The 24,210-nt window shown below is 44.7% G+C and overlaps 1 protein-coding gene across 1 annotated transcript in view; it reads right to left on the bottom strand.

The window, feature by feature from the left end:
• Window positions 1–24,210, bottom strand: part of ttn.2 (titin, tandem duplicate 2) — a 251,946-nt gene extending 227,736 nt beyond the window's left edge. The window contains exons 1-11 of the mRNA XM_080785291.1: window positions 23,978–24,210; window positions 12,956–13,059; window positions 11,684–11,887; window positions 11,282–11,569; window positions 10,591–10,679; window positions 10,182–10,403; window positions 9,571–9,822; window positions 4,404–4,463; window positions 2,562–2,826; window positions 1,189–1,354; window positions 437–655 (exon numbers count right to left, since the gene is read on the bottom strand). Of these exons, the coding sequence (XP_080641417.1) occupies window positions 437–655; window positions 1,189–1,354; window positions 2,562–2,826; window positions 4,404–4,463; window positions 9,571–9,822; window positions 10,182–10,403; window positions 10,591–10,679; window positions 11,282–11,569; window positions 11,684–11,887; window positions 12,956–13,046 (1,856 nt within the window). The 5' untranslated portion in view covers window positions 13,047–13,059; window positions 23,978–24,210. The remainder of the gene's footprint in view (window positions 1–436; window positions 656–1,188; window positions 1,355–2,561; window positions 2,827–4,403; window positions 4,464–9,570; window positions 9,823–10,181; window positions 10,404–10,590; window positions 10,680–11,281; window positions 11,570–11,683; window positions 11,888–12,955; window positions 13,060–23,977) is intronic.

The following is a 24,210-nucleotide window of genomic DNA, read 5'->3' as shown; positions in this document are numbered from 1 at the left end:
ATACTAATACATTATGAATTCATAATTAATAATAAATTGTGCCGCATTCACGATTTTTCGAAAAATAGCAGACCTACAAGCTCGTAGCGCGCCACTCGCGCTGAAATTCAAGATTGTATCTAGCTACTGAGGCTCTAGGTGCTGTCCCCATCCACCACACAGCTCAGACTCATCCTAAAGTCAACATGGAATGTTCAGGATTCGAGTGTCGTTAAGTAAGTTCATCACAGTATGTGGATGGAGATGGGGAGGCAGGCAAACAGGATGGGGACCATACCTGATGGAATTATTAACCCATTTATATTTTTCAAAAATAGCAGACCTACAAGCTCGTAGCGCGGCACTCGGTGCCGTGCTATGAGCTTGTAGATCTGCAAAAAATTTTCAATAGCTAAAGTATAACATAATGCTTAAAGTTAAAGTGTGTATAGTGTACCTGTATCCTGTGGTGAGTGGGATGCCACTCTTCTTCCAGATAATGTTGGGTCGGGGGCTTCCTCCGATCCGGCAGTCGAAGTGGACGCTGCCGCCCTCCACCAGCTTCTGGGGGAGGGGCGTGTTCATGAAGAAGGGGGCGGCGGCCTCCCCGGGGCTTTCTGTCACGGGCGACGCCGCCGCGGGCATCGCCATCTCTGTCTTCGTCTCGGCAGACATCCTAGAAAAATGTTTCCAAATCAGCAGTTAAACTCCCGTGTTTTCATCAAGAAGCCCCGGGATATCCACTCCACCTTGGAGACCATTCTGTGTTTTGAGATACCTCTGTCTGTTTCTTTTCTACTGTTATAAAGAAAAAGAGTTTCTAATACATGATAAATATTTAATCAAGATCCTCTTAGCATCAAGTAAAAAAGCAATCACACGACACTGGTACCAACAGGACCCACCAACGAAAGATCAATGGATGGACATTATTGAGGAACTGTATTCTATGGAAACTACAAGAGAATAAATTCTATAAAAAGTGGGAAAAGTGGAATCTCTTCTCTCAGCCTAGCGATATTGCAATAGGATTTCATTGAATGTTTGTTGTAATATGAAAAACGCAGCCTTTTTGTCTTTTACTTTTTGTCTTTTTCTTTTCTTTTTCTTTCCGTATTGTCTTAGATCTTAGCGTATCTTATCTATAAGTTATATTATAAAGATGCTTCAACGTTGGGTATCGTGTGATATGGTGACATTCAAACTCACATTGTCTGTTGTGTCATTGTCTGTTGTGTCATCACAGCTTCACTGGTATATGAAGCAGTTTCTCCTCTCATCACAGCTTCACTGGTATATGAAGCAGTGTCTCCTCTCGTCACAGCTTCACTGGTATATGAAGCAGTTTCTTCTCTACTTTCAAGTTCTTCTGAAACTAGAGGGAAGCACAGGTAGTTGTTAGAAAACACGCCGACCGACAACTGTAAAGTATTCTGTGTACGGCTTCACTAGACACCTAAGACACACTTGTGTCCTTGTGTCAACGCATTTCCAATGGGAGTCACATGGTTTGATATCACACAACCTTGTTGCATGGCTGTTGATGACACAACCTTGTTGCATGGCTGTCTTCTGCCCTTGAAGTTGTGTCTTCAAATCATGTGACTCCCATTGGAAATGCATTGACACACAGAAGACACAGGACACAAGTGTGTCTTGTGTGTGTCTTAGGTGTGAGTGAGGCCTAAAGGCCTATTCATAGTCTGGATTTTCGGTGATGAAGTGACCACCGCTCCGGTGGTGAGCTGACCACCGGAGCTGAAATAACATTGAGCGGTGGTGAGTAAAAACAGAGAGAAGGGCTGGAGCGGTGGCGGTGGTTTGCTTTTCACCGTGGCTCGTGACGTCATGTTGTAGTTCGGTGGTCACCTCACCACCGTAAATCCAGACTATGTATGAGCCTTAAGGCAGTCAGGGCTACTGTACTCAGTACTCAGTATTACTCAGGTACTACTGTACTCACAGTAGTATAATCTGCATGCTATTGAAGCAAAGCATGTACAATCTTCAAAAACATTACGTATACCACCATTCATTTTACATGAGAAAAGTTTGTCTCTGTAATTGTAAGTTAAAAAAACACATCTTCCTTTTAGCGTATCTCGACTAAATCGTTACTACAGTCAACATGAAAATGAAATCATATCCAGCTGTGATGATTTTGTAGACATTTTTTTTGTTGGACTACCCTTTTTCACTGACAAAAACTAAGACTAAATCTACTGACAGTTTTGTCAACAAATAAAAACTACACTAAAATGTTAGTGAGGGACTAGTGGAGAAGAGATCCAGTAGAACTGAAAGACAAGTCAATTTTATGTTTGGTTGTGCTCGGCTGTTGAAAATAGCAGATCTGGCTTTTTTCAGCATGCAACCAATTGTAAAATTACAACACCATCAAGACCTGCCAAAAAAGAATACTTCTTTGTTGACAATTAACCGTAGATTTAGTCGACTACAATCTTACAAAAAACTAAATGTAATTATATTCAAAAGACTTTGATCTAAACAAACGTTCCTGTCAAAAACTCAAAATCATCACTGCATGAAAATGAACTCTCAATAGTTTCCGGATTAGTTACTTTTGACCAGCAGGAAGCAGGAAGTGCTGACGGTTCCCGCCTCGCTGGTGGCGGTGCAGGTGAACCGCCCGCTGTCCTCTGCGAACGCCTCGCGGATCACCAGGCGGGCGTGGCCGCTCTGGTGCTCGTAGGCGATCTGGAAGTCGATGGAGCTCTCGATGCGGTAGTCCTCTCTGAACCACATGACCATGGGCGCCGGGTAGCCCGAGATCTGGCACTCCAGGGTCACCGACTCGCCCTCCGTCACGTTTGTGTTCGTCAAGCCCTGTTGAGGACGAGACAAGAAACGAAATGAAAACCCACTGTAGTGCGTTGTATGTGCACATATTGTACAGGGGGCAGACCGGGGGGGGTTTCCAAAATCACTGAATGCTCCTTTAACTCTCGAGAGTGTAAAATGATCCTTACGGGTTCATTTGGTTTCGGTTTACGCTCTCAAGAGTTAAATTATTGCCACACATCCAGGTGGAGCGAGATTAATTCGTGGCGGCGACGACTCGCCACGACCTATTTTTTTACGCCATGACGTATTCTTCATTATCCGCCGTGGCGAGTACAGAATCCGCCATGGCGAGTACAGAATCCGCCATGGCGACGACTCGCCACGACCTATTTTTTTACGCCATGACGTATTCTTCATTATCCGCCGTGGCGAGTACAGAATCCGCCATTGTTTATTTTTTTTTTGCGTGCCGTGGTGCAAGTTTTATTGTCCTACTAGTACTATTCTCGGAATTATTTCATCCTCTTGTAGCGTAACGGTTAGCGCTCTCGCCCCTATAGTCAAGGCACTGTGCCGGGCCAAGTTCGATTCTTGCAAAAAACAAACTTTTTTTTTTTAAAGTTATTTTTTTACCCGTACATACAGTGTGTGTGCGTGCGTGCGTATACAGTGTGCGTGCGTGTATGCGTGCGTGCGTATACAGTGTGTGTGCGTGCGTGCTTCATCGTATTTATTATTATTATTATTATTATTAATATGCAGGTAATAATAATAAATACGATGAAGCACGCACGCACGCACGCACACACACACACTGTATACGCACGCATACACGCACGCACACTGTATACGCACGCACGCACACACACTGTATATGCGTGCGTGCTTCATCGTATTTATTATTATTACCTGCATATTAATAATAATAATAATAATAATAAATACGATGAAGCACGCACGCACACACACACACACACACACACACACACTGTATACGCACGCACGCATACACGCACGCACACTGTATACGCACGCACGCACACACACTGTATGTACGGGTAAAAAAATAACTTTAAAAAAAAAAAGTTTGTTTTTTGCAAGAATCGAACTTGGCCCGGCACAGTGCCTTGACTATAGGGGCGAGAGCGCTAACCGTTACGCTACAAGAGGATGAAATAATTCCGAGAATAGTACTAGTAGGACAATAAAACTTGCACCACGGCACGCAAAAAATAAATAAACAATGGCGGATTCTGTACTCGCCACGGCGGATAATGAAGAATACGTCATGGCGTAAAAAAATAGGTCGTGGCGAGTCGTCGCCATGGCGGATTCTGTACTCGCCATGGCGGATTCTGTACTCGCCACGGCGGATAATGAAGAATACGTCATGGCGTAAAAAAATAGGTCGTGGCGAGTCGTCGCCACCACGAATTAATCTCGCTGTCTCTCCACACATCTGGCATTACTTAATCTACAAGAAGTCACAAACTTAATAGCAAAAATGGAATGTGAATATGGTGAATGGTCTGTTTTGGTTCCACGTGTAAACGACAATAAATACCAAAAAGCATAAACACCACAGATGGAAAAATAAAATAAATACAAATAAAACTCACGGCAAGAAGCGTCGGAGGTACGACGGGCTCTTGGGCCGGAGCAGGGATGGCGACGGCCTCCTGCAGAAACATCACAAACACAAACACAGGGTCACACATCTCTACGGGACACACAAAGCCGTGTAACACCTCTGCTTCTCCAGCAGTGACAGGTGCGATGGAGAGGACAGAAACACAGTGTTAAAACAACAGCCTCTCCTTCTCCGGCAGTGACAGGATGAAAGACAGAAACACTGTTAAAACAACACCTCTGTTTCTCCAGCAGTGAAGGATGAAGATGGCAGAAACACAGTGTTGTTAAAACAACACCTCTGTTTCTCCAGCAGTGAAGGATGGAAATGGCAGAAACACAGTGTTGGTAAAACAACACCTCTGTTTCTCCAGCAGTGAGAGGATGAAGAAGGCGTGGGAGAGAGAGAGAGAAGCCATGACAGAAACACAGAGTTAAAACAACACCTCTCCTTCTCCAGCGGTATGAGAGTGAAGATGGAGATGTGGTGGAAGCCGGTTAGAAACACACAGACAGTGGTGGAGGAAGTATACTCAAGTTGTGCTTTCGAGTGAAATGAACACATTCTGCAAAACTAAATCCATCAATCAATCAATCAATCAAACAATATGTTGTACTTCGGTACACGTATCAATACTGCTATGTAGAAATACTCCGTCACAAGTGAAAGTCGGGAATTCTACATTTATTCGAGTAAAAGTATTATATAAAGTGTTGGTATCAAAATGTACAAACAGTAGAACGTAACTGTACAACTACAAACACCCCAACATTGTACTGTACGTACAGTAAAGTAAATCCTACTTTACAACCACTCCACTGACACACACAGGGCTGTGTGCTCAGGAAGGACAACCATGGGAGGTGAATGGAGACAGAAAACACAGGGCTGTGTGCTGAGGAAGGACACCCATGGGAGGTGAATGGAGACAGAAAACACAGGGCTCTGTGCTCAGGAAGGACAACCATGGGAGGTGAATGGAGACAGAAAACACAGGGCTCTGTGCTCAGGAAGGACAACCATGGGAGGTGAATGGAGACAGAAAACACAGGGCTGTGTGCTCAGGAGGACATGATGGGAGGAGAACCATGGAGGTGAATGGAGACAGAAAACACAGGGCTGTGTGCTCAGGAGGACATTATGGGAGGAGAACCATGGAGGTGAATGGAGACAGAAAACACAGGGCTGTATGCTCAGGATGACATTATGGGAGGAGAACCATGGAGGTGAATGGAGACGGAGACAGAGAATGATGGATGGATGGACGGACCGATGGATGGATGGATGGAGGGAAGGCGTGAAGGAGTCTTCTAGTCTAGACGGGTGGAGGACGGGTGCAGCTCGGACTTGGGTGGTGTGGGTGTTACGGTGAAGGTGGTGGCTTTTTGGTTTTGACCAATGGGCGGTCCACACCGGTGTTAAGCAGGAAGTGAAGAGGGAAGGAAGGAAGCCTGTGGCCCAAGGGGTCGTACAGTACCTATCCAGTATATAAACCAGTGATTCTCAATGACAAATTAATTAATATTTAATAAAATATAGTAATTAAAACATTTGTTTTCCAATTTATGGAATTTCTTAGATTTTTCGTTTAGATATCTCCGTGAAATGACTCATAATTAAATTTTGTTTTAAAATGCATGAAAATGTTAGCTTTTTTAGCTTTAAAAAAAAAATATAATAATAATTAAAATGTAGGAAATAAAGGGACCCATACAAATCTGACCGGCTGTCCGCGACCCACAAATGTGTCTCGCAGACCAGGTGTGTTTGGGACCCACTAGTCTCTCAAGAATAGTAATTTGCCGAAGGGATTCTCAGATTTAGGGAACCACAGCTGTAGACCCCCCAGGGACCACCAGACCAGTAGACCTCAGTGGGGGACCACCAGACCAGTACAAACCTGAGGCTCCCAGTCCTCAAACTCATCCTCGCTCAACGCCACCTTCCCCCGGTAAAGTGACTGATATCTGGGGTCTTTGAAGGGCGGCGGGGTGGCCACCGACGTCACCCGCGTCTCCGCTTTACGCGACGGACTGGGAGACTTGACCGGCTTGATGATTTTCCTGGCGGAGGAGGGAGACAAGAGCTCCCTCTGCAGGCTGGCGGTGGCAGCGCCTGCAGCCCGGGAAACCTGAACCCGACGGGAAGCCAAGGAGGAACCAGGAGACAACAATGTCACCGTCACGGAAGAAACACACACGAGAGTCAAAGATAAAGATGTAAATGGCTTGGATGGAACAGGGCGTTTTGTTAGAGACAAACACACGGTGAATGGATCTGATGGAGAGTGGAGATTAGTTTAAGGTTGGGATTTGACAATGCACTGAAGAATAGCTTACAAAAAAGAAAATGTACATCTTAAAAAAATAAACAATAAACTCTGGGGATATGCGATGTTGTTATGAGGGATGTGAAGTGTGCCACACCACAACACAAACCAACGGTGATGAAGAGTGGATGTTAATCGATGAAAAGGGGGAAGTTTTCCTGCCTATAATCCTGTCTCCTTACCTGACTGCTAGCTTCAGGCTTAGGGACAGTGACTTTAGAGACAGTGAAATGTGGGGACGGTGCCAGAGTAGCTTCCACGTGCGTCACCACGCTCTCTGTGGTTCTGTGCATCTAGAGTGACCAACAGAGTTCACGTTGAGTGCTTAACACATTCCCACGCAATTTGGTTTTGTACTGAAGATGAAAACATTGTAGGGATGCACGATTAATCAGTCATAACATCGGTAGATCGGTCTTAAAAGATGCGATATCGGTATCGAACTGGTAATATATCGGTTTTAGCTGGTATTCCGTTTGTCTTGTCGATATTTATGTTCGAATGTGAAGCTGATAATGCCTTTTTTTTGGTTAATTTAGGCTGTAGATGTAATCTGTGTATTTTGGAGAATATTTCAAAAGGTTCAACAAGGTGGAACAATATTAAGTAAAATTACATTTATGTTTAAAAACAAAATTTTAAATTAAATCACATTTCATTCAAAACTAAATTTAAGACAAGATAAATCTCTACTGGAAACTTGTAGTGTAATATCAGTATCGGTACTCGTTTGATTATTTCAAGTCATTCATTTGCTAATCGGATATCAGCCAAAAATGTCAATACCGTGCATCCCTAAAAGAAATAGTAAATCCAGTGTTGGAAATATTCATTAATTAGAAGAACTTGAGATCTTCCTGAAGATAAAACAAAGAGACCTGGATGGTGTGTTGGTCTGGGGTCGGAGTGACCACGGGCGTTTCCACCGTGACCGGCGGCGTTTCAACAGACAATGTTTCCATGGACAGGTGTTTCTCCGCCATCTCCAGAGTGACCGACCGCTCCTGCGGCGGTCTCAAGTCGGCCTCCTGGAGCGTCACGTGTTTCTCCACGATGACGTGTTTCTCTGTGGTAACAGATTCCCCTGTGGTAACAGGCATCTCCATGGTAATGTGTTTCTCTGTGGTAACATGTTCCTCTGTGGCAACATGGGTCTCTGTGGTAACAGGTATCTCTGTGGTAACAGGTTTCTCGGTGGTAACATGTTTCTCTGTGGTGGTAACATGTTCCTGTGTGGTAACGGGTTTCTCGGTGGTAACATGTTTCTCTGTGGTGGTAACACGTTTCTCTGTGGTGGTAAGACGTTTCTCTGTGGTGGTAACAGGTTTCTCTGTGGTGGTAGCATGTTTCTCCACAGCAGCCTGCTGCAGTGTGAGTGACTGCTGTTGTCTCAGGTCAGATTCTACTACCACCACAGCCTCCTCTTCAGTAGCACACGGCGCGCCGCCAGCGTGCATGTGCACACCGCCAGCGTGCATGAGCGCACCGTCAGCGTGCACGTGCGCGGCATCCGCGTGCAGGGGCGCGCGGACCCGCGCCAGCTCTACGGCGGCCACCACCGTGGCTACGGCTTCGGCTTTCTTCCCTTCGCCATCGCCTCCTCCTCCTCCTCCTCCCTCACCCTGGTGGACACACGTTAGCGGTTGGGTTTGACACGCACGCACAAACACGCGCACACACACACGCAGTCAAGCATATAGATCTCCATTACCATCCATCCATGGCAACCCCCCCCCCCCCCCCCAACAAGAGAGAAAACACACACACACACACACACACACACACACACACTGGAAAACAACACACGACCGTCGTCATCATCATCATCATCATCATCATGATGACTGCCGGTTAAATTCAATCAAATAATATCCCTGTTGAAAATGACCTGTGGAGTGAGATGGGTGTCCATTCACTCATACACAAAACTCATTAACTCATACACAACACTCATTCACTCATACACAACACTCATTCACTCATACACAACACCTTCACAAAACCCACCTGAAAACATGACTGTTTCACTGTATTATAACACTATAACATTAATATTAGGATCATAGTGTTTTCGTAGCTGCCGATATTAAATTAATAATCCCAATATGTCGTCACAAATGTTAAAAGAAAACCCGTTTGTTACAAGCTCACAAACAGGTTGTGAGCTTGTTGAGTTGTTGTATAGTTCTTAACCCATTCTGAACGGGAACCCATTTTGGTGTTGGCATCATGTTATGCTTTAGCTATTGAAAAATAGCAGATCTACAAGCTCATAGCGCGCCACCGAGTGGCGCGCTACGAGCTTGTAGGTCTGCTATTTTTGAAAAATCGAAGAGCGACTGACATTTTTAGAATCTGATCTCAGGTCAGAATGGGTTAATCAGACCAGTGTGTGTCCAGTGGAAACCTCGTATGAATCTGATCTCAGGTCAGAATGGGTTAAGTGAGAACTTGTATCTTCATGCCGCTGTGCTGCCATTGGAAATGAACGGTAGCACTGTGCAAAAAGCATGGAATACGGATGTGTAAATCACAGGAAAACGTTAAAACTCTCCAACAAACTCCGGTAAGCTCCCGAATTGTACCATCACACCTGTATATTACCGTATATGAACTGTATATGCCCGCTAAACGGCAAAATACAGTGCCCATAATTGCCTGTTAACTCCTCTTTTTCACACAGTGTAGACTGTGTGTATCTTTGCATCTGCCCGGCGTGTGAGTGAACGCAGCATAAATAGAGGTGGTGTCGTCCTGCTTGGCTCTGTGTGAGTGAACGCAGCATATATAGAGGTGGTGTCGGCCATCTTGGCTCTGTGTTCCTCACCTCTGTTCCGGTCATCATCATCATCATGTGTTGCTGCTGCTGCTGCTGCTGCCCTGTGGCGTAGGAGGAGGAGCCCTCCCAGTGCTGCTGCTGCTGCTGCTGCTGCTGTGTGCTCACCACCTGCTGTGAGGAGGATGACATCATGGTGGCGCTGCTGCTCATCATGCTGGCGCTGCTCATGCTGCTGTAGCTGGCCTCGGACACGAAGCCGCCCTGCTTCCACGGGGGCAGCACCTCTGGGGAGGACGAAGTCTATGGGACGGGAGGGGGGAGGGGGGGGTGGTTAATGCACCGACGGAAATAAAACAGCAAACATGGCGATGACCTCAGAAAAAAACGAATTTTGCATGAGTGAAAATTATCTTGTTTTCGTAAATTACTTGATCATACTACGGCGTCAGGGTTAGGGTTGTCCCGATCCGATCACGTGATCAGATATCAGGGCGGATCTATAAAATTATAAACTTCGGCAAATACTCAAAACCTAATGATCGGAATTGGACAGGTTGAACAGGCTAGCGCGGCGCGCGTGATCCCATGCTAGCGCTGAATACAGTCCCAGAATATAGCACTGAAGCGCTGAATACAGTGAAAACCCCGTTGCCTCTCACCTGTTTCTTGGACATGGTGGGACCCTTGACGTGTCTGACGGGCGAGGGGGACTGCTGGCGCCCCACGGTCATCTTGGGTGGGGTCAGCGAGGGGGGGGATCTGGACGTGGGTTTGGGGGGAACCCGAGGGGGGGTCTTGTGTGCCATCTGTTGCATCATGACGCCTCCTTCCATGTGCATCTCCATCATGGAGGACGCCTGGTAGGAGCTGCTCTCCACTCTCTGAGAGAGAGACAGAGAGAGAGAGAGAGAGAGAGAGAGAGAGAGAGTTGTTTTGGTTTCATCGACTAAGAAAGACTGTGACAAAAATGTAGTGGTTAGCATATGGCTAATGCGCGTAGCAGCGTGCTTGTGAAAGGTGAACTCTAATAATAATAATAAGGTGACATAAGGATGATGTCAGACATACCCTCTCAACTCTGCTCTGTCCCGTGGCCATCTGGGATGTGGAGGTGGCCACAACGGTCTTGGTTTTCTTCACAGGTACAGCTTCTTCTCCTGAGACAGAAAACACACATTCAGCACCATGTTTAAATATACAGCTTCTTCTCCTGAGACAGAAAACACACATACAGCACCATGTTTAATACAGCTTCTTCTCCTGAGACAACATTTAGCCATTGAGTCATTTTGCCCCATGTTAATACCAGAGTGGTTGGAGGAGCCAGTGTACTGCTTGCAGTGTTTTGTACCTCGTTGCAACTAAACGGGCTCCATGAACACACAACACTGTAACTCTAAATAAATAAAAATAAATAAATATTAAAAAAAATTATAAATCAAAATATTAATAAATCTAAATAAAAATGCAAGGAGCCCCATAACACTGAGAGTGTACGGGTCCATTTGGTTCCATGCGTACACTCTCAGAGTTACACACCCGTGCGGGGCCATTTGGAACCCACTCAGGGACACTTTGAGACCCACTGGTGTAGCAGAGTGCTTCCAGTGAGCAATAGCAGCACCCTGACTCGGTTTGTATCATCTGTAACAGAAAGTGTTCTTTCCAAAACGACACGAAAGGCCACTGAGGCCACTGGCCTCACTGCCACTAGAGGGTGCCATTACCCTGGCTGTGGCGGTGGGGACTGAACACTCACCCTGTACCAGGAGTTCACAGGTGGAGGTGCACCGTCCACTGCTGTTGGTGGCGTTCACAGAGTAGGTTCCAGAGTCCTCGGGGAAGGCCTCTGCGATCAGCAGGCTGTAACGCTCTCCTTCCTGAAGGATGCTGAAGTCCGGGGAGCTCTGGATCTCCGCTCCCTCTCGGTAGAACTTCACGACGGGTGTAGGGATTCCTGTCACTCCCACATCCAGTCTCACCTGGCTTCCCTGTCGGACGGTCACGCTCTGGAGTCTCTGGGTAAAGTTGGGTGGCGCGGTCTCGGCTGAGGACCAAACACAAGGCAAGGTTGTTTATTCTTTTAGACTCGGAGAGAAAACAACACACAAGCAAAACACAAGCAAGGTTGTATTTAGTAGTAGCTTAATTGTTTCCTCACCTGTTGCTAATAGTTCAGCGGTGCTAGTAGCTTGTCCGGCTCCGTTGGTGGCTCTGACAGAGTATCTTCCACTGTGTGCGGCGGCCACAGCGGGGATCATCAGAACAGCGCGGCCTTCGCTGAACGAGATCCGAGCGCCGGGCAGGGCAGCAGCGGAAAGTACCTGTCCATCACGGAACCAGCTCACCTCGGGAGCTGGACATCCTGTTGGGACACGACACAACCGCACCGTGTTGTCAGTTAGTTAGATGTGAAATCTCCAAAGCTAACCGCTAAAAAGCTAAAAGGTTAACCTGACATGCAGTCTTCAGCAAACAGAAATAGATTCATAAAAGTGTTCCCTTTATTGGATATTATAATATCCCTTATGTAATATTATATGTCTCCACCAGTGGTCCGGGGACCACCAGTGGACCTTGAGGAGGTTCCAGGTGGTCCCCATGCTAAATGATGGAGAGTTGCTATAACCAAATGGACCCTGGTTAGATCTTTAACTCTTGGGGAGAGTAAAATGAAATCAAATCCCTGGGTTTAATGTTACGCTCTCACAAGAGTTAAATTATTGTTAAACATCTGCATTACTTAATTCACAGGAAGAATACACAATTAGAGAATGTAGAAGAATTGTTATTTTGATCAACGTTTGCCTGGTATCTCTCCTAATGGTACCAAGAGAAGTGGCAGTCTTCTCTCGCCAAATGTAACTCACAGAAGTACCGTTGAGTCAATAAATCTCATCGTGTCCATGATACATTTTCGATGCGACAATTTTGTGAGTCATAGTAGTGGTCAAATCAGGGGTCCTTAAGGGGGTAGCGGGGGGTCCCCAGCAAAAGTGTGTTAACCCATTCATGACGGGGGGAACCCCTTTTTGTGTTGTTTTACTTTTAAACATTATGTTAGCTATTGAAAAATAGCAGAACTACAAGCTCAGAGCGCGGCACTCGGTGCTTGTAGGTCTGCATTTTTTTTTTTTTTTAATCATGATAATGCGGCACAAATCTTTGAATATATTTTCTTTCAGAGCGAACGTTTTCAACTCAAATCTTTGCTTCTGAGGGGTTCCTGGAACGACATATTTTCAGATGGGGGTCGGGCGGCCAATTACATATAATCTTTGGGGTCCTTGACATGAAATATTGAGCACCACTGATACAGAAACATACAGGTATTTCAGAAAACCGTCAGGATTAAGAAGACATTTCGACGTCAGGCCTAAATGTGTTAATAAAGCATGCAAATCAGATTAGATAAAAAAGACGGCGTTCTTACCACTAACTTGAGCCTCAAACGTTGCGGCACTACCCTCTAGTGCCACAACGCTTTGCAGCGGCTGTGTAAACGTTGGCGCCTGTGTAGACATGTTGGTCGGCACCCTGGGCAGAGAAGACAAGGAGCAAATGGTCAGGAAAACACACACACAACGGTCAATTTACAACTCAGGCACAGCAGATGGTCTTATCTAGAGTGACTCAAGGCCTATTCTCACTCCAGTTTTTTAGGTGTTAAGGTGACCAGCGGTCACCGCGGTGGTAAGAGACTTACAGCTCACCCAAACACACCTCTCTGTTTTGAGTGGTGCAACCACTCCAGGGAGAGAGAGAGGGGAGTTGCACCACTCTGTTCACACGGGTGTGATTTTTACTAAAACTACAACATGACGTCACACTGAGCCGCGGTGGTAAGAGACTCACCGCTCACCCCAAACACACCTCTCTGTTTTTACTAGAACTACAACATGACGTCACACTGAGCCGCGGTGGTAAGAGACTCACCGCTCACCCCAAACACACCTCTCTGTTTTTACTAGAAACTACAACATGACGTCACACTGAGCCGCGGTGGTAAGAGACTCACCGCTCACCCCAAACACACCTCTCTGTTTTTACTAAAACTACAACATGACGTCACTGAGCCGCGGTGGTAAGAGACTCACCGCTTACCCAAACACACCTCTCTGTTTTTAAGTGGTGCAACCACTTCTACATCCAGCTTTGTCCGTGTACCTGTGTACGACACGTACGTACGTCAAATGAGCATGAGTGGTGTGCGCATGCGTGAAATTGGAACGACAGAAGTATGTGCGCACGCACCCGCGTGTGTGTAGTGCCGTGCATGTGCGCGTGCACCCGCACCCGTGTGTGGATGTTGTTGCTAGATAAATAGCGTCAATGCTAGCGAGCTAAAATATAGCCATCGTTGCTCTAGAAAGCACCAATGTTTCCATCTAGACCACCGGATTATCAGCAAAAACCTCCGAAAACTGCGCTAATGGACCAAACCATGGAGAGCTCCGTATAGGAGTTATTCAGCTTTTAGAGAGGGGAGTTGCGCCACTTGGTTCACACAGGTGTTATTTCACTAAAACTACAACATGGCGTCACTGAGCCGCGGTGGTAAGAGACTCACCGCTCACCCCAAACACATCTCTCTGTTTTTACTAAGCACCGTTTGGGTGGTCACCTTATCACCTGAAAGAGTATGAGTACGAGTATGAATAGCAGGCCTTTTATTTAGAAAGGACAAAAGAGCACGAGCACCGTTTCCCCAAAACTGAGTCAGTCAGTCATTTGTATGGGTTTTGAATATATTCTTTCAGAGCGAATGTTTTTAACTCAAATCTTTGCTTCTGGAGGTTCCCTGGAACAACATATTTTCAGATGGAGGTCCGCGGCCAAATTATATATATTTTTGACATTAAAATGACTGACATAGAAACATGGGGTTCTTCAGAAAACTGTCAGGATTTAGAAGACATTTGTAGAATCGTCCTCAGGTCTAAGTGGGTAAAGGCGTCATTAATTCAAACTCATCATTTCAGAACCAGTCACTCATAATTGAACTAGTTTTCAGGTTTATATTCCTTTCTACAAATCTAAGCTATAACGGATACGTTTTTTGTTTAGATTAAAAGAACATCTTTTAAGGTGAGCAGTGAGAAACTGTATTGCTAAATTTTCAATAAATTGATTGGCAACAGCAGCTGTAGCCATGCATGCATGCATGGGTGCACTGTTTAGTTTTCAGCAAAACCATATACTGTATGTTGCATTGACTATTTTGCCAAACATAAAAACTGGACTAAAATGTTAGGGAGGGACTAGTGGAGAATAAGTCATTTTATAATTATGTTTGGTTGCGCTCTGGGGTTGCGCTCTGAAAATAGCCAATCTACAAGCTCACAACACGCCGTCACGTTGTGAGCTTGTAGATCGGCTATTTTCAGCATGCAGCCAAATGTAAATCAGGCCTTACGACGCCATCAAGGCACCGCCAAAATATATTTTAGCCGACTAAAATCTTATATTATATTTAGTCGACAAAATGTTTACTAGAACTAAAACATTTCAGATGAAATTTGTTTACTCAAAAGACTAATGGCAACTAAAAAATACGGGGAAGCAGCTTTTTGCTTCTACGGGCCGTCGGCATGGAACAAGCTCCCACTGTACCTTCGTCAGGCAGCCTCTGTAGACATTTTTAAAGCTCAGCTCAAGACCCACTTCTACAACGTTGCTTTTAATTGAGTTTTAATATGCACGTTCCTACCCTGTCCTGACTGATTTGCTGCATGTGGTGTTTTTATTTATTTTTATTTATTTTATGTTCTTATATTCAATTTTGTTCTTTGCCATTGTTTTATCATTTTAACTACTTGTGTTTTATTGTATTTTATTTTTGCCCTGTGAAGCACTTTGAGCTACATTTATGTATGAAAGGTGCTATACAAATAAAGTTTATTATTATTATTATTAAGGTTAAGCAAGACAAAAACTACAAATAAATGAATTGCTGTCAAAATCAACACTGTTATTGTCCTATTGAACGATTCCGTAGCGGGTCTCATGGTCGCAGCCTACGTATTTCCTGTAGGCGGAGACAACACATCTGCGGTTTCCCCGCACCAAACTTCTACTACAGTGAATGGAAAAGTGACTGATGTTAGTCTGCTTCAAACGTTACTCTTTACCTGCTTTTTACTAACACTAACATTACAAAGATGCCCAGAACATCGGGATGAACCTGTGTAGTTTACGGCTGCTCCAACAGTAGTGGCAACATAAAAAATAAATAAAAAACGGAATGTCAAAATATCTACCGCAGTGGCTGAGACCAGAGCCATTGAGTAATGGTTGAGACAAAGAAAGGTCCTGAAAGATACATAACGTCAGTCTTACCCAATATCCAATCTTTCTGTTTTACGAACACATGGCTGCTGTACTTTATACCTCATACTTGAATGCTTAGTATGATGTATAAAGTACAGCAGCCTTGTCTTCCTAAAACAGAAAGATTGGATATTGGGTAAGACTGTCGTTATGTATCTTTCAGGACCTTTCACTGAAAGTTCCTGAAAGACACGTGTGTTTCGTCAACAAATAAAAACTAGACTCAAATGTTTGGAAGGGACTAGTGGACAAGAGATCCAGTATAAGTCATTTTAAGTCATTTCACAATTAGTTGCATGCTGAAAATAGACCTAGAATAGATCTAGAAGCCCACAACGTGTTGCGATGCGTTGTGGGCTTGTAGATCGTTGCATTGAGGCCAGCCAGAACAATTTTGTTCGACTAAATCAACTGTAGATTTATGATATTTAGTCGACTAAAACTAGACTAACACTAAGACATTCCAGGTGACTAAAATGTGACTAAAACTAAATGAAAACTACTCAAGAGACTATGACAAAAAATAAAAATCTAAATTTGCTGCCAAAAACAACACTGTAGGAGAAGGACACCAGCTAAACAACATGATATAACAGTATCTCAGAAAACAACAGTATCTAAACTAGATAAGGTCGCAGGTCTTTGCCAGGCTGGGTGGCCTACCCGCGGGAGGTGTCAGTGTCACCCTAAACATTTTGTGACGCCAGCGACAGGCATAAGATAGGGACTGTATAATATATCCAAACCCTGTTTGACAGTCATTGTCACGTGAGTCACGAGAGCATTAGCGCCTCATCTAAATGCAATCGTGATTCTGCAACAAACAGTGGCCCTTCCTTCCTCTGCGCGCACACACACACCACACACACACACACACACACACACACACACACACTCTTCTGGCTGGCATTAAAGGTCAAGCAGAAATGAATCTAAAGCCCAAACCACACCAAAGGGTCGGATCAGGTCAACATGTTTTTAAGGTCAACCACACCAATGCAACTCAATGAGTTGCATTGGTGTGGTCTACCTTAAAAACCGTTTTGTCCCGACTTAGATTTAGATCGATTTAGATCAGGTCACTTCACTGCGTTCAGACTGAGACAGATGTTCTGAAATCAGATTTGTGGCTCAATAAGTCGCATTAGTAAACATTGGATTCCATTTGACTCGTTTGTGTTTTAGACTGATTTAAACCGATGGGATTCAGGCTGGATTTGGCTGCCAGTGAAAACTGTAAACGGGGCCTAAAGAAAGAGTTCACCAACATGTCTCTGTCGGGTGGAAACCTCACATGTTCAACACTGTTACGGTTCACGGATAACATTCTAGACTAGAGCATCAAAAGTAGCAGATCTACAAGGATGTATACCTGGTGCTATCAATATCACATCAAGTAGGACATTCATTTACCAAAGAACACAAAATGCTCAACTCGGCTCAACCCTGCATGTGATCGACAGACACAAACCAGACCTCTCTACATCCATCCATCCATCCATCCATCCAACCATCAAACGCATGCGCACACACTCTCAAACGATCTCTTGTCATCGCAGACCTCTCTGTCTGAACCTGACGTTTCTCACAACTCACTATTTTGTACGACAGGATATTAATTAAACATTACATTTTAATAACACAATATGAAGCTACAGTAGTAACAGCTCCTTCATACTGGGTGGGGTTGTGTTGTTGTGTAACATTGGTACTGCAGAGTCAGACCACATGGGCTCTAATGCCTGGCAGGGAGTCCCTGGTTCAATTCCCCGTCTATAAAACAACTGCCCTTTTACCCGTCTGTAAAACAACTGCCCTTTTACCAGTCTGTAAAACAACTGCACTTTTACCCGTCTGTAAAACAACTGCCCTTTTACCCATCTGTAAAACAACTTCCCTTTTACCCGTCTGTAAAACAACTGCCCTTTTACCCGTCTGTAAAACAACTGCCCTTTTACCCGTCTGTAAAACAACTGCTCTTTTACCCGTCTGTAAAACAACTGCTCTTTTACCCGTCTGTAAAACAACTGCTCTTTTACCCGTCTGTAAAACAACTGCCCTTTTACCCATCTGTAAAACAACTGCTCTTTTACCCATCTGTAAAACAACTGCCCTTTTACCCATCTGTAAAACAACTGCCCTTTTACCCGTCTGTAAAACAACTGCCCTCTCCAGACCACGAATGCAGCATTTACTACATGGTGAAATAAATGCAAACGCCCCTCCTCTCCATGCCATGCCGGAAGGCAGCATTCAGGAGAATAGCTTTTTTTCTGCCGAAGTCTCCTGAACTTGAACGCAGCATTTTGCGTTGAACAAATTTGTTTAGAAATCCATGTCGTGTACACCCCGCATCTCCACTAGCTAAAGAGTGCTGGGTTGCGCCCCAAAAATAGCTGATCTACAAGCTCTCAACGTGTTGCAGCGCGACGCGTTGTGAGCTTGTAGATCTGCCATTTTTGTCCAAAAGTGCCCTATGGGGCCCAGCCCTCATAATGTTTTCTGCTACCTATTACTGTTAGCATAATAAACAATATACCGTGTATGGACATATACCTGTGTAGGGAGGGACACTTTAGTTCTGAGGGCCCCAAAACCCTGTTTTTGGTACAAAATTATGTAAATCCAAATTTGTATGTACTGCAACTAGATGAAAAGATAAATAAATACAAGTTTAAAATTTGGCATGGATTATCCAGACACATAAGGGTAAGTAGCAAGATAGATTTATGGGGCATTCTACCATTCTACTTTAAAATATCACCCACATCACCAGAAACAATAAATAAATAAAAATACCACACAAAGACCACATGGGCTCTCTAATGCCTGGCTGTGAGTCCCTGGTTCAATTCCCGGTGAGTCGCAACATTTTCTGCACGTCACTCCCTCCTGGGAGCCATGGGGCCCAGCCCACCAGAAACTAAAAATAATAATAAAAAGTACCAATAAAATATGATTATTCTCCCAGCACTTTATGGTGAATGTCACTGCCTCACTTACATAAAGATGCCCATCTTCATAAGCTTGATCTGAGCCCAAGATGACCTTTCTATCTTGAACATGATACTCTTTCTGTGGCCATAATTCTCCTCTAGAACTCCAATCGGAGAAAATATAATTTTCAGTCACTACACTAGAGCCTCCCAGAGGCCTAGAATGTAACGATAGGTTCACAACAACATATATTCTGCTATCTGAAGGTAGAAACATGATTAGTGAAAATACAGCAGGAACACTAATGCTTTTTAATGGTATTTATTCACTTTTCAACAAGTGAACAAGTAAAAAAAAACAACTGTAAATAAATCAATACAGACAATCAGACATACAACAGAAAAAGTCAATACTGTATGACAAGAGGGGGGCATCAGAGTCCTTGTTTTGGGAGCTTGTAGATCTGACATTTACTGCACTAGACCTGTACGTGCCTGTCGGCTATACCGGCCTACTTGAGAACGATGCAACTTATAATACCCGTAGTGAACTTGTCATAGCACCCATTTAAACTGTGTCTGTGTCCCACATGGAGATCCCTGTATCTGTGTGTGAAGAGGGCAAACTGACGGACTATGAAAAGTGGACTGGTTAAGTAGGCTAATCAATTGTCAGGTGTGGGGGTTGCCATGGCAATCAATTCGCTGAGGCAGAGGCTGGAAATTGCACAGGTGAGGGGATTTAGGCTGATTAGGCCCACTGGCAGAGCCTGACCAGAGCCTTTTGTGGTGGTTCTGGAGAACCGTGGGTCCGACCGACTGGATACCGGGCACTGCACTCCCTGCGGGGGTGTGGAACGGGTGTGTCGAATATGAAGTCTGTGGGGTTCTCGAGTTACGTGCATTACAACCGTACACACACACATACACACACGCGCGCGCACACGCACACAGAGACGTGGCGCATTTCTAGTAGGATGTCAAGGGGAGCTTGTAGATCTGATATTTACTGTATGGCAAGGGGAGCTTGTAGATCTGACAATTACAGCATGCACGACCAGCGTGAAACTAGACCATAAAGGCTTGAAACAGCCTCTGAGCCCAAAGTAACTAGTTACATTTACTTAACCATAAACAGCCTCTGAGCCCAAAGTAACTAGTTACATTTACTTAACCATAAACAGCCTCTGAGCCCAAAGTAACTAGTTACATTTACTTAAGTACACTTTTTAAGGACTGCATTTTGAATTCTGTACTTTTACTTATAACAGAGTATTATAACATTGCAGTATTGATACTTTGACGCCATATAAGTAAAACATTGGAGTACTTTTTCCACCACAGCCGCTGACACACAGGAGAGTCTCTGTGAGCCAATCACTGCTTCTATATCTGATCACATGTGAGCCAATCACTGCTTCTATATCTGATCACATGTTTAGCCAATCACTGCTTCTATATCTGATCACATGTTTAGCCAATCACCGCTTCTATATCTGATCACATGTGAGCCAATTACTGCTTCTATATCTGATCACATGTTTAGCCAATCACTGCTTCTATATCTGATCACATGGCCTGGTTATAACAACAGAATGAGAACCTACAGAATGACAGACTGTACGTGCACTGTACATTGTACTGTACATCTGAATCCCTGCATCCTGGGACTCATTACATTGATTGAAAACCTATTTGCAACCAGTGACAGAGACATGAGGACACGCAGCAGATGGACTGACGGACTGACTGACTGACTGACGGACAGCAACACACACAGGGACAGTCCCCACGACACCACCGTCCCTCCCCCCCTCCCTCCCAGTAGGGACAGCTGGTCCCATAATAAATCACTTTAAAAACACATTTTAATCCTCCGCCCGTTAACATTAATTAAATGAGTATGTCCTCGCTAACTGTGTCCTATAAACGCATTTACCCACTTCTCTCTCTCTCCAGTTTAGATTAAACGGTAATAATCTGAGGAAACATAATTATTTTTTTAATACATGTGCCCTCTGCTTGCGCCATTGAAAACATGGCAAAACTAAATATTCAGTCGTCTGAATATTTTTGGGCACTTTGTCGCTGATCTGCAATGCATGTTGTGTTCAAATAACACATACTGAATTTAAAGGACAACTTTAGTTTTTTTCAACAGAGGTTCATGTTTTAGGGAAAGTAAAAGATGAGCGTTAATCTTCTTTCGTTTTAAGGAAATTACATCTGGCCACAAAAGATCACAGGATCTATTGAATCTGTCAAACTGACATAACTCAAATCTTTGCTTCTGGGGGGTCCCTGGAACAACATATTTTGAGATGGGGGTTGGCGTCCAATTACATATAATTCTGGGGGTCCTTGACATGAAAATGTTTGAGAACGACTGACATAGAAACATGGGTTTTTCAGAAAACTGTCAGGATTTAGAAGACATTTGGGTCTAAGTCAACCTTCAGGATTCACAGTCCAAAAGTACCAGATCTGCTACCTTTTGTGTGGTATGATCACGTTCATTTATGAAAAACATAAATGAACTCAAAAAGTTAAAATATGGAGAGAAGAGGTGGACGATAATGCTAGTTTAATATTAGACACACACACACACACACACACACACACACACACACACACACACACACACACACAAGACACACACACACACAGCTTGTTTAATATTAGACTCAAGTTGAACCGTGGCCAGTCCTGGTGTGCAGGTCATGCACACACACAGCAAGCACACAGCACAGACACACACACACACACACACACACACCAAAGGAGTATACCAATATTATACCAGATGCATGTTCAATGATTTCAACTTTTTGTGTTTGTTGGTAAATTAATGCCCAAATGTGTCGTAAAACGAAGCCACTGTGAGCTTGTAGAGCTGCATTTTTTCCCAGCTAACTTTGGAATATATATTATGGCGTTCTTCTAAACCTGGACATGAGTCACTGACACAACCATCACATCTAGAACCTTCTTCTAAACCTGGACTTGAGACAACAGTATACTGACACAACCATCACATCTAGAACGTCAGACGAGTATAAACGACCAACCGCATTGACCCATTCTGAACGGGAACCCATTTTGGTGTTCGCATCATGTTATGCTTTAGCTATTGAAAAATAGCAGATCTACAAGCTCATAGCGCGCCACCGAGTGGCGCGCTACGAGCTTGTAGGTCTGCTATTTTTTTGAAAACTCGAAGAACGACTGACATTTTTAGAATCTGATCTCAGGTCAGAATGGGTTAATCAGACCAGTGTGTGTCCAGTGGAAACCTCGTATGAATCTGATCTCAGGTCAGAATGGGTTAAAGAACTAAAACCGTACATCTATAAATACACTTAAGGCCTGTTCATATACAGTTTTAGACGACGAGGTGACCACCGAGTATAAGAACAGGCCTCCTTTAGCTCAGTGGTTCCCAAAGTGGGGTCCGGGGGGTACCCAGGGGTACCCGAGGGAGTTCCAGGGGGGTCCCCAGCTGAATGATAGTTAGGAACCTTTTATTATGGGTCTGTAACTCTAAAGAGTGTACAAATGGACCCACTCTCAGAGTTATTTTGTACACTCTCAGAGTTAAAATGACATTGTTTTTACAATATAAATTGGGGGTCCCAGAGATAGAAATGCCATTAAATGGGGGGGGGGGGGGGGTCCGTAGACTAATATGCATGTCAAACTGGTGGTCCAAATGGGTTGAGAATCACTGCTAGAGCCGTAAAAGTTATTCTTTTATGGGGGGGTCCCTGGCATATCTTTTCAAACAGGGGTCCGTGGGCTAATTAGTGTCAATTTAGGGGTCCTTGACGTGAAAAAGATCAGCATTTCTACTGATCTACAAAACTCAGTGCGACAGGCTTGTATATAATCGGCTATTTTGGCCAAACCCCCCCCACCCCCCCACCCCCTGCAGCAGCTGCTGTTTAACTACGTTATCCAACGCCATCACAGCTGGGTGCTATTCTCTACCGCAGAGAGCCAGCCATGCAGGGCCACATCCACCACTAGGCCAAAGCACCGTCATAGTGTGTGTGTGTGTGTGTGTGTGTGTGTGTGTGTGTGTGTGTGTGTGTGTGTGTGTGTGTGTGTGTGTGTGTGTGTGTGTGTGTGTGTGTGTGTGTGTGTGTGTGTGTGTGTGTGTGTGTGTGTGTGTGTGTGAATCTGTCTGATATCCAGAGCAAGTGAGTGTATCCACACTTTTCCTGGGCTGTGTGTGCTCCAGTTCCTGTCGATTTGATCCAATGAAAGCCAATGAAACTGGTCAGATGACCAATGATATCCAATGAAATCAACAGGAACTGGAGCACACACAGCCCAGGAAAAGTGTGGATATGGTTTGGTTTAACACAGCGTTTCTCAATGTGCGGTCTGGGGAACCACCGCGGGTCCAAGTGAACCCCTCACAGGTCTGGGGAACCACCACAGGTCCAAGTGGACCCCTCACAGGTCTGTAAACTCAGAGAGCTTTATAACACATGTAACCACATGGACCCAAATTAACATGAATCAGAACAATTAAGAGGTTCAGGACGACAGGCTAACTTCCTTCCGACCAGAGACCATAGTGAGAGGGTTCTGCCACTTAAAACCACAGTCTAAAAATACAACACCCCCCCACCCAACACCCCCATGGTGGTTTGATTGACAGCCACCATGTGGCACATAGCTGGAGGTACAACTGATACCCTCCTCTCTGCCTCTCTTCCCTTAAAAAGCCATGGCGTCTGCGGCCCAGAGGCCTCTGTGATGCTATCACTGGGCTATTCTGGGACCGGCAGGTCCCTCCAGCAGACACACTCACTCTAAACCACATAAATAACCTTGGAAAATGAATTAAATCATGAAAAGCACCCCGTATGCACAAACCCCCTTTTTAGATGAAGAATAAAGAAAAGCTTTTTTCCAACAGAGAAAAGCGAGGGAGCTTTTTTTAAAAAGGCCTTAAAGGTCAACTCCTCCCAACACTGAAGCTCTTCCCGATAGGAACCTTAACTGTATAAACGGAGTTTACAAAGCTAAGAATAATGAGGCACTGCCTCTGTGTGGTGGTGCTCAAAGCAGGTGTGTGTGTGTGGGACCCCCTGCCATAGGGGGTCCAGGGACCGTTTCAAAGGGGGTCCCCCAGGCCCCCCCACGCCCGAGCTAAAGGTTTAAGTTCAAAAGACACTTACTTGTTTCCACAAGGATGCCTTTAGAGGAGTGGGCTGTGCCCAGGAGCGCTGTGTCGTAGAGAACTATCTCCTTATCCACAAATGTGTTGTCGGCCACAAAAATCCAAATGAGAAACGAACGGCCTGAGCCTCGACGGGAACCCCCCAAAAAACAAAACTACACGAGCACAAAGCAGTGTAGTTCTGTTTCTTCTCTCCCCGACGCAATCCCTACACCCGAGGCGAGGCTGGGA

The sequence above is a fragment of the Protomyctophum bolini genome (assembly GCF_963924005.1).
Source record: "Protomyctophum bolini genome assembly, chromosome: 16".
Classification (NCBI taxonomy): Eukaryota; Metazoa; Chordata; class Actinopteri; order Myctophiformes; family Myctophidae; genus Protomyctophum; species Protomyctophum bolini.
The sequence above is the reverse complement of the archived record's forward strand: the minus strand, read 5'-3'. Positions and strand labels throughout refer to the sequence as shown.